Here is an 11115-nt window from a genome sequence, read left to right as displayed (position 1 = left end):
CAGGTGGATGAGGGATCCACAGCAGAGTGGCAAGGAGGTCATCTATATGGACATCTATATGGAAGGGTGTTGTCCTTTCCTGCAAATCCACCTGGCCTCAATGCTCTGCGGTCCTCACCTAACGCATCAGAGCGAGGCTGGTGCTTTGAAATCCCTGCTAGGAAAACCCTAGAGAGGTATCCTTCTCTGTCCTACCACTCCTATGGTTTTTCTTCGTGCCAACTTGGTGGGTCACTGTAGCCCACAAAAAGTATGGTTGTCTAAGGCAACAGGATCTAAAGAACAACAGGCAGAGCAGCTAATAGGGAATTGCTGTTGAAATTCTCAAGACACAATGAAAAGGCGGAGCAAGAAAAGTGCTCTGAGTTAGGAGGGTGAAGGAGAACCATCCAACCCAGATGTACGTCATAGAACTCAACCCTCCTCTGGCTATGGGTTTAGGATCTCTTTACAAACTAAGCTGAAAAAAATACCCCAATGTCTGCTTGAAGGGGAGAAAAAAAGCACGACGCAAAATAAAAAGACATTTTAACCAGATTTCCTACTTTTTATTTCAGAAGAAAGTTTTGCATTATTTACTTTTTATTTATTTACATGTACTTCACATATGTGTTTAAAATGCACTGACTTCCCATAATTCTTTTGTTCCTGCTTAAATTAGCTGTTATTTTACAATACAAAAAATTATACCAAAAAACTGCAGTCCTAAATGTGTGTATGTATAACACCCACAATCCCCAGCAATGAAATAGTTTACAATACTTACTCGGTATTTACATATGAATGCAATAAACACTAAATTATACATATTAACAAACTAAGCTCGAGTCGGAACACATATAAGGACTGTAAATAACTACAGAACAAAAAAAATTAAGACCAAATTAGTTCAAGGATCTTAGTGTAAAGAACATTTAGTGTGCACAAATTTCAGAATATAAAACCTATTTTTATTTTTTTTTATTTTTTTTAAAAATGGACTTTATTTATTTTACACTCTTCCACAAATAGATTTGTGTGGGTTTTGTTTTTTTTCCTGGTGAGCATTTTGGAGTGGGTGGATAACACAGGGAGAAATGTCTTTAGTACCTGGAAGACACACAAAGGTAGTTTATTGTTTTAGAAAGACAGTAAATTGGGCTACCATCATCCTGATCCAGAAGCAGAATAAACAGCATGTGTGTTATTGTAGATATTACTGGCACGTGATGAACTTACTTATTTCAAGCAACTAAAACAGAAAGCAAGGTTATGACTAAAATTATCTACAGCATGTCAGAAAAGTAAAAGCATCTCTTATCCTTCTCTTGCCTCCACTCCACCCCAAAAGCTAGTGCATATATATTCAAAAATGGAGACAGAGATGCACCTTTGTATATGAAACATGCATGTTTCTTCACAGAACCGGATGTTCCAGCTTACTTTAGGAATCCACTGTAAAACAAACTGTTGCACTCGGAAATGAAGATTGAAGATTTAAAAACCCCACAGAGATTACTATGGAAACGTAGATGGCTTAGTTTAAAAGTCGCTCCTGACATGTACAGTCAGTTTTTATTTTAAGGTCAGTGGTGGAGCACATGTATTTACAGAGCCGATATTTAAAGAATTGTGGCAAGCCCAAAGCCAGCAGGTTCAAAGTTCCATTTGACACTCAGTCCTGAATTTAGGCTTTTATGAAAAAGAAAAAAAAAAATCTCTAACATTCATGTCACTTCAGGACCGAGAATCAGCAGTCTTTGGCTTCACTGGTTTGTGTGAAAACCTTAATGTTTTATTTCAGTCCCTTGGGGAAGGGGGGCATGGATTTCACTGAAGGGTCATTTAAGCTAAATTTAGGACTGGCGAGATAAACAGCCATTTGAGAAAACACTCTAAACCCAGTAAATAGATATGTTGGTACAGTTTTGCCAGACAGAGTATGACATACAAGAACAATATTTAGTATGCATCCTACCTTTAAGGAACTATATATCTGGCACAAGATGCCTTTTATGGCCTGTCATTCTTTCATGATACAATATCACCATATTTTGGTACATTACATATTGGGAATTCACAGGCACCATACACATCTGTACATTGGCATTTTTGGTACAGTATGTTTTTAAGCCGATAGCTTTAAAAGAGACTTGATGGTGGGTGTACCCATAAATCTTCCCCTAAATACAAATTACTGACCAACATGACTATAGGGTCTGCTGCACCCGATCATGCATGCTAAAAAAAAATCCAAATGAAATTCTGGTGAAAAAACTGAAGCAGGTTTGTGAACAAAAATTGGTTTCAATTAATGTATTTTTGTATCCAGTGGCACTAATTGAATTTTCTACATTCAGGAGGTTGCAACATTTCCAGTTAAAATAACACCTAAAAAAAAAACCTTCGCAAAGAATAAAAATGTTCCCAGTGAACAATGTGAGACCTTGTATACCAAATTTCACCCAGGGTTATAAAACCCCAGAAAACAGTGATTTGGAATGGACTCACTAGCACAATCTTAATGATAGAGACTTGGGCAGCACACCATCAATTTAATAATCTCATGATAGTGGCTGCTTTAAGTATAAATATCACCTGTTTCTAATTGTTCTTTTTTCAAATGGAAGAGCTGTATTTTAAACTACTTTGCTTTTATTGTTCAAGTGAATGTATTTAAATACATAAAAATGCCAGGTTATGCCTCCTTGCTTTCTACTGCCAGATATCAGGCATTAATCTGATGACTTTTTAAAGCTCTGGAAAGTTACTTAATCATCATATGAAGAAGTTAAGACAAAACTCATACATCATTTAAAATGCATCAAAAATACATTAGATATTTCTGTTTTATATACACGCTAACTCTGTCCACATTCTGCACTACTGTATAGTTTATTTACAAGTGCAAAATCAGTGTTATTTTTCATTTATTTACAGATTCTCCTATGAAATTACAGGTGGTGGTTGTTTTGTAAAGAATCCCCTTTATGACCCCCAATCATCCACTTTTGATGTTGGTACATTGATGAAACACCTGCAGTTTGTTTTCTTCTCCCCAGCCCCTCCGCTCTTCTCTCTTCACTCCTTCCCCCGATAATTTATTTTGAACTGGGATGAAACTCCTTGCAGCAGAGATACGTATGAGAGTTCTCTTTTCCCTTGTCCATATGGAGCTAAGATACAGAGCAAGGCTAAAGCCTAAAGGATCTTTTTGTTTCATTTATATTAATAAAGTCTTATTCCTCTATTCACAGTTTTGGGCTCAATTAAACTTAATATTGATCAATTTCACTTGTCTTCCTTATTTTTAACATCTGCCCCTTAACTCCTTTCTTGAGAGTATTCTGGCCACACTTCCGCTGTAAGCAATTGAGACATAACAATCTGAGCATAAGACAATTCTCTAAAAGGGAGCAGAAATGTGTTTTTTGTTTTTTCTAAAGTAAAAATAATTTCACTTAATGGCCCCCATTTAGCAAAGCATTGCTTTACCTAAGCATAGGCATAACTTTAGGCACCTGCTTAAGTGCTGTCCTGAATAAGTATGGACTTAAGCATAAGGTTAAAAGCTTTCCTGAATTGTAGCCAGTGTTCGTTTTCCCAGTGTGATGGGTAATTGGGTAAGGGTCTATGAATACTAGATCTGCATTTGTGAGGTAATTAAATATATAGGGGGAAAATTTTATCTTGCGTTATTTCTCTGGTGTGGTCTAGCCCGGGGCAGCCCTATAAACAAGGGAAGTTGCAAGTTCTTTTGGGAGGTGACTCTGAGGTAATCTGTGCACCAGCTAACATTAAAGTTGACTAAAAACTTTCACTCCACAAAGTTTCTCCTTATCAACCCCTCCTGAGGACATTTAACTTGCAGGTTCAGAAATATATTTTAAAAAAGGTGTGTTTTTAACAAGAATGTTTCTGTAGTGTTGTTGTATTTGTTAGGAGAAGATTCATTAGTGTTTTTGTTTGTAGGTTTGCGGCTCAGCAAGTTACAATCTTTACCACCACCACTGTTGTTCTGAGATGCACAGTGATTTATTTTCCTATTCAAATGTTACACCTCAAAGAAAGAATTCCAGGTTCTGCAAAAACTGATGGACACGTTGTAGACGGCCAAAAACACAAAAGAAAAAGAAAAGAAGATGCAGTTACTTCAGTTTTATCTTGGGAAGAGGGCTCTAACATCAAACAATATTCAATACTTCCTTTGCAGTTAATATTTTTTCCCCTCAATCAATTTATTTTTCAGTTAGTAAATACCCCAGCCGAAAACAGACTCGAGCCCAGTGTTCTGAATAGAACAGAACTTACTATGGTTATTGAACAGCTGTACCTTGTTTGATACCTTAACGCAATGCCTATGTGTCAGCATCAACATCACTACTACTCTTGGCTGCGGTGTGGTGACAAAGTCGGTTCGTTAACAGTTACACTTTGGTTTTAAAAGCACTGGCAATACCAAGAATCTGCACCTCCTCTTATGTCAGATTCTAATGATGACAAGGTAGGCCGAATTTTGAGTCTAATAAACCTCATCAGCATCATTTTGAGGCTCAACTGCAAAAAGAGTTAGAAAGTATAATAAATTCCTTGCGACACCGAGCCCTCTTCTACAACTACTGAGTGCATCCTATCAGCAGTAAGTCTCCCTCACGTATCTAAGGCAGTTACCCCACACCGTACAGTCACTGGGGGAAATTCAAGATTGAACATTCAAACACGAGGCCAAACAGAGCTACTACGTTTTTTAAAATTAAAATCTTCAGACCAACGGGGCCTCAAGGAGCCGCTCCAGTTCCTTAAGAGGAAGTGCTGAACAGCAACGCTTCTGACCACTGATAGGGTGCAGTCCTTGTCCACAAGAACAGGGAAGGTCAAAGGGGCAGAAAAGGACTCAAAAGGTAACACCAAGTAATAATTAGGTAGCAGGCCACAGGTACACACAACTTCCATTTATGCCAGCTGGTGAAAACAGCAGCGTTCACATAAGATACAGGAACTCAATTCCACTTTCCCCCGCAAGATACTGCCACCAGATTAAGTAGTTTCTTGGGTGGGAAAATGCCCTCATCTTCTCTGACTACAAATGATGCATTACAAATGGCAGAGATTGCCCTGGGTGACTAATTAATTTTTACAGAAATATAGGAACACAATTATGTAAAGACCTGCGTGCACTAATTCCCTCACTTCCTAGATCTGCTTAAGTCTAGGCACTTGTGTGCATGTATTTCAACTGGGTTAAGATGACAGAACCACGAATGCTTTAGAAAATGACATTCAACTTTGTAAATATTGGACTCAGCGTAAGCAATGTACAATATTCAGTCTTGGCTTCATTCTTTCCTATCTTGATGCTATATATTAAGCTGGACCATAAATGACAAAAAAGCACTAATTAAATAATGTGGGAATAAACAAAATCTTTGAAATTATTACATATGAAATGACAACAACGCTGAAGTTTAATATTAGTGTTGAGGGCTGAGACGTACCTGGAAATGCTGCATCTTCCCCCCCCCCCCCTTTTTGGCACAGTTTGATAAATACATGTACTATAATGCACTTTCCATGCATAAACCTGAGTGTCATTTATGTTTGTACTACTGGTTTATTCACTTTGACCTTCAGTGGTGGTGATTAGAGGTTACTGGACCTGAAATAATATATATATTTTTTTAACCGGGGGAGAAGAAGTCGAACCATCCTGTGGCATATGTCAGTAAAACTTAAGTGGAGCAATTGTCAAACAAAGCCAACTATCGAGTATATGAGAAAAAAGGCTGGATTCAAGGAAGTTGCGTTTCCCATATATTTTTAGTCTCTTGTGTGTCACAACTGTAAAATCTTTCTCCTCCTCCTCCGATGTGTTACTGGTGTTTAAAACCCTAGAGAGACAGTCTATGATGTCCATGCATCAAATACAGGTTCCTGGCTGTGCCGGGGGCTGTTGTTTCCGATTTCGTACTGCTCCTGATTTCTCTTTGTAGGCAATTGGCATTTGTTGTGAAACGTCCACCAAAGCACTGGCCACCGCAAGACCTGAAGTAGTAAATCAAGGTGGTTATAGAAGTGAAAGTCTAAGGACTGCAGTTGCAAAAAATCTTATCCAAAAAGTGATTTATTTATTTTTAAAGCAGCATTTTGATTTGCAGATTAAACTTGACGGGGTACTCAGAAGCAAGCTATTCAATAAAGTACATTTCCATCAAAGCAACTGCTTCCTGTCACCCGCCAAAGATAATCTTCTGAACATAAAAACCGGGATATTCATTTAAGCTGCTTTTATTGGAAGCAAGTAATCATGCCACAGAAGAACAGCAGTTTCCTCAAAGCACTTGGGGATGGCTGGTGCATTATGCTTTACAAGCACCCTGCAACCACACCTTCCTGGTCTGAAAAATAGTCACCCTCCCAAAATAACCACAGATGAGAGAAAACCAAAGCGTTTACCTAGATCTGGCTCTGGCCTCTATTTAATTCAAATCCCTAATTACCCCCCATTGTGCAAAACTAGAACTCAAAAGCAATTTATGCCCTCTTCTAGTCCCTTCCTCCCCCTCACCACACTTACTAGCTTTGCTGATTGCTAAAGACAAAGATCTTGTCCTGACCGTCCTCCAGCTGCAGGCAACAGAAGCTGTTCCAGAGGCTATCTATATCTCAGCTCCTCACAAAGGAACCATTAGCTGAGGGGCTGGGAAAAGCTTGTAGTTTTGGGGGGACTGTGTGTGGGAGAGAGAGAACAATTGCATCTAACCTGATTCCCCTCATATAAAGTGTTAGGACAGGAGTGGGAAGAACAGCATCCTACTGCCCCATGCTCCCATCAGAAGAGAGAAAGCAGCAGGGCCTGGCCTTTGAAAGTCAGACAGGTGAACCTTTCTCTGTGGGGGGAGTCGGGGAGGCAAATAAGGCCCTTTTAAAAGTAACTATTGGAAACTTCCAGCCACTTGTGGCCCCTGTATTTTTCCCAGTGACTGGTGTTCAGATGAAATGTATCCCTACTTCTTCCAAAACACCCTGAGGGGAAAACAAAGACAGACACCACAGTATATGGCTCTAAATTTTCACCAGTGATTACCTTGCACAAGCTCAGTGACAAGAAAGGGATCAAACCGCAGTTATAACAACTGTAGCATTTTCACGGTTAGCAGAAATTGTCTGGCGAACCCTGCATGCCGTTTGTTTAGGGCTTAATTATGCCGCCCTAACAAAACTGAGTAGTTCTTTACTCTGCAAGTGAACCCACCCATTTCAAAGAGCTGACTGGAGGAGTGAGTTTCAACCCAACTGGAGTCAAACGGAAGAATCTAACCCTTAGTAAATTAGATTACCTACCCTGTAAAATAAATTCCCACTGACTAGGGAATTTTAGGTATTCCTGAATTAATATGTAAGATTCAGAGATCATGGTGATGGGCACAGTATAAATACCTAGACATATTAGAAACATGTCAAAGCACAATATCAATCATTCACCTGACTGCCCTGGTGGCGGGATACCTCCCATTCCTCGAGGCAACCTCACAAATACTGAGAGGACAGCTGCTCTGTTTCCAAAACACGGCTCCAGCGCGATGGGTTTGGGAACAGTCTGTAGCAAAAAAGAAAAAACAAGAAAGAACATTGTTTGTTTATTACCTCCCTGTTCCCGCACCCTTTGTCTGTTAGATTGTACATTAAAGCTTCAGGGCACGAACTATGACTTTATCTATGGTTGACTAGTGCCCAGAACATTGTTGTCAAGACTGAAATCAATATTATGACAATCATAACCCTAATCGCCATAAAACACAACACATTTCCTTAATGAAGTCTAGTGGTTAAAAATCAAGTCTTGCACAAAGCTTCTCTGTATGAAGTATTACACTATTTACTCTCCTTGCAGGGGGTTCCAAGGCCTATTTACTGTGTGTGTGTGTGTGCACGTGCGTGTTTGTTTGTGTAATATAAAGGGGAAGATTGCCAAAGACACAAAGGGTAGTTCGTCACCCAGCGCTCACCGATGGTGAGTGGGAACTGGGTGTTTGATCTTTCTGCCATTAAGAAATCTCCCCCCGTGTATTCCTATTAACATGGAACATTTAATTTGAAAAGATCAGCAGCTAATTTCAGGGGGCTTTGTTACTAAAAAGACAAGGTAATAAAAAAGTGACATGCTTATCTGCCTTTTAAAAGTAACTGCATGACGTCGATATTAACATAGGTTATTACCTGACCCAGCAAATAGGCCCTGATCCTGCAAACACTTATGCACATGCTTAATTTTACTATGGAACAACTCTACGGTAAGTAAAGAATGTGTAAGTATTATATAAACTTCAGAACTCAAGTACTGAGGGTGAGCTCTTGCCTCATATCAGCAAGCAAGCTGAGGTCGACTTTCTATATGTTATGCTCTGTGGCTTCTAGTTTCCTGTTGATTATGAACACACAGCACCTAGTGGATTTCTTTGATACTAATGAAATACTTATTGCTTATAGGAAGGAACAATCAGTTGCACACATACAAAATGGGAAATGACTGCCTAGGAAGGAGTACTGCGAAAAGGGATCTGGGGGTCACAGTGGATCACAACCAAACTATGAGTCAACAGTCTAACACTGTTGCAAAAAAAAAAAAAAAATCCATCATTCTGGGATGTATTAGCAGGAGTGTTGTAAGCAAGACATGAGAAGTAATTCTTCCGTTCTATTCCGTGCTGATTAGGCCTCAGGTAGAGTACTGTATCCAGTTCTGGGCGCCACATTTCAGGGAAGATGTGGACAAATTGGAGAAAGTCCAGAGAAGAGCAACAAAAATGATTAAAGGTCTAGAAAACATGACCTATGACGAATGATTAGAAAAACTGGGTTTGTTTAGTTTGTAGAAGAGAAGACTGAGAGGGGACATGATAACAGTTTTCAAGTAGATAAAAGATTGTTACAAGGAGGAGAGAGAAAAATTGTTGTTCTTAACCTCTGAGGATAGGACAAGAAGCAATGGGCTTAAATTGCAGCAAGGGCAGTTTAGGTTGGACATTAGGAAAAACTTCCTGACTGTCAGGGTGGTTAAGCACTGGAATAAATTGCCTAGGGAGGTGGTGGAATCTCCATCATTGGGGATTTTTAAGAGCAGGTTGGACAAACACTTGTCAGGGATGGTCTAGATAATACTTAGTCCTGCCTTGAGTGCAGGGGATGGGACTAGATGACCTCTCGAGGTTCCCTCCAGTTCTATGATTCTATTTCATTAGGCATAAAATTGTAATACTGTATTTAAAGGCTCAACGGAAACTCAGCATAATCCAAGACTCTAGAAAAGGAACAGGAATCAAACAACGCAATTAAATTACTGGTGCCTAATAAAAAAAGGATACAACAGCAAACAAAATGAAACTTTAAACTATTTTCATATTTCATATTAACCCTAATGATTACGATGATTTATTAGTCTTTTTGCAAGATAAATTAGTATTTTACAGCCTATAACAACATAAGAGGCAGTCTGTAAAAATCTGCAGTCGTAAACAAACAAAACTCCCATACCCAAAAGAAAAAAAAAGGATCAAACTCCAAACAATTATTGATCTACAAAGCAACTGAGCATATACGTGTGTGTGTGTGCCCTATATTATCCGACTGGCAACTCAGTTACTAGGGGTAATGGAGAGAGCATAGGGAAAGCTTCTTGGAAACTGAAGCAATACACTACATCCAGCCTTCTACCCTACTGAACAGAGAGGTAATGCTGGGCATTTAAAAGTTTCTTGGCAATCTCTGAAAAAGAAAAAAATCCAAGCAAACGTTGGATTCCTTCCATTACCCAAAAATTGCTACTAAATGTGTGGGGGGTAATTTAGTGCTGCAGCATCAGCCCGGCGCTCAATCTTACTCCAAGTGCTCGCGACAATAAATAGCAACGCCCCAGGAGAATACAATGGCATGGAACAACGCCGTGGGGTGAATGAAATGTTGGAGCAACATACAGAACTCATTTGTTTTATGATCTAATTTTAATTTATTCTCTTTGCCCCACTCTTGGATTATAAAATACCTTTGCTACTCCATTCCTTCCCCAAACATAAATGCTAGATGCTACCCTTTTCAAATGGAAGCATTATAGATAACCTGCAGTCTCGTGTAAGTGATTCAGCAGATAGCCATCTTCCTTCTGCCAGTACTGAGCCAACGCCTTTGTAATAACGAGGATGCGCTGTGCTGCTGGAGGTGATATCTTTTTGGGTGAGATACAGAACCCATCCTGAGCTGCTGTAGTCACTCAAAATTCAATGCCACTTTCACAAGAGGGAGGTTAACCCTCATGCTCTGGTTAATTTCTAAATTAAAGTATGTACATTCTGTTTCCCTTCATGTCTACTTCAGGTTTATTTACTCCTGGTATTTGTCTCTTCCTGCACGAAACTGATCCGAAAAGCTGTGTGCTGTTAAACAGCTGTCAACTTTTCACCACAGAGGTGGTTGCACTTCTGTGGTGACTTAAGAGATTTGGGAATATACAATTTGTACAATGAGGTCGCCAAATTTATTGTTTTAGGGTACACTGGAAAAAAGGGGTACAATAAACACACAATCATGTTGCTTTGGATAACTCCAGAATAAATGCTATGTACTGCCTACCGCTGTGCACGGTTTTGCTAAGACAGGCTGTCATTAGTAATAACACACACTGCATATAAAACACAATCAAGTCTTGTGAATTCATGTTTGACAGCACCAACTCAGTCACCTGCTTTTGGAACTGTGACTCACAATACACCTCATCTTCAGCTTGTGTTACTGAGGGCAAAAAGCAAAAATCAGGGTGGGGATATGACTCCTGCATCAGGCGATGGCAATGTTGAGTTTGATGTAGGCAATGGGTCGGCCTGTAGAGAAGGACATACTATGCCCTCTATTACATCTGGCAGCTGATCACTGGAGTCTGGGGAATGTTCTACACAGATGTAGACAAACTAGTGAATAAGTCAAACAGCAGTTTACTGGCTATCTTGATTGTGATCTCACAACTACCTGCAAAGCTGGAGCTGGCATCACCATGGGCCTAGACATTATCATGTTACATATTGGCCTGTCCCACATCGTAAGGGAGTTTGATGCACTAGTCCCATATTCATACGGGTCACACCAAAG

The 11115-nt window shown here is 39.5% G+C and overlaps 1 protein-coding gene across 2 annotated transcripts in view; it reads right to left on the bottom strand.

Annotated features, from left to right (window-relative positions):
- Positions 1 to 1672: 1672 nt before the first annotated feature.
- Positions 1673 to 11115, bottom strand: part of ATRN (attractin) — a gene marked incomplete at its 5' end in the record, with an annotated part of 267247 nt that continues 257804 nt past the window's right edge. For both annotated transcript variants that reach the window (XM_084626766.1, XM_084626767.1), the window contains 2 exons: positions 1673 to 6021; positions 7462 to 7576. In XM_084626766.1, coding sequence (XP_084482892.1) covers positions 5897 to 6021; positions 7462 to 7576 — 240 coding nt within the window. In that variant the 3' untranslated portion in view covers positions 1673 to 5896. The remainder of the gene's footprint in view (positions 6022 to 7461; positions 7577 to 11115) is intronic.

This window comes from Lepidochelys olivacea (genome assembly GCF_965140295.1).
Source record: "Lepidochelys olivacea isolate rLepOli2 genome assembly, chromosome: 4".
Classification (NCBI taxonomy): domain Eukaryota; kingdom Metazoa; phylum Chordata; order Testudines; family Cheloniidae; genus Lepidochelys; species Lepidochelys olivacea.
The sequence above is the reverse complement of the archived record's forward strand: the minus strand, read 5'-3'. Positions and strand labels throughout refer to the sequence as shown.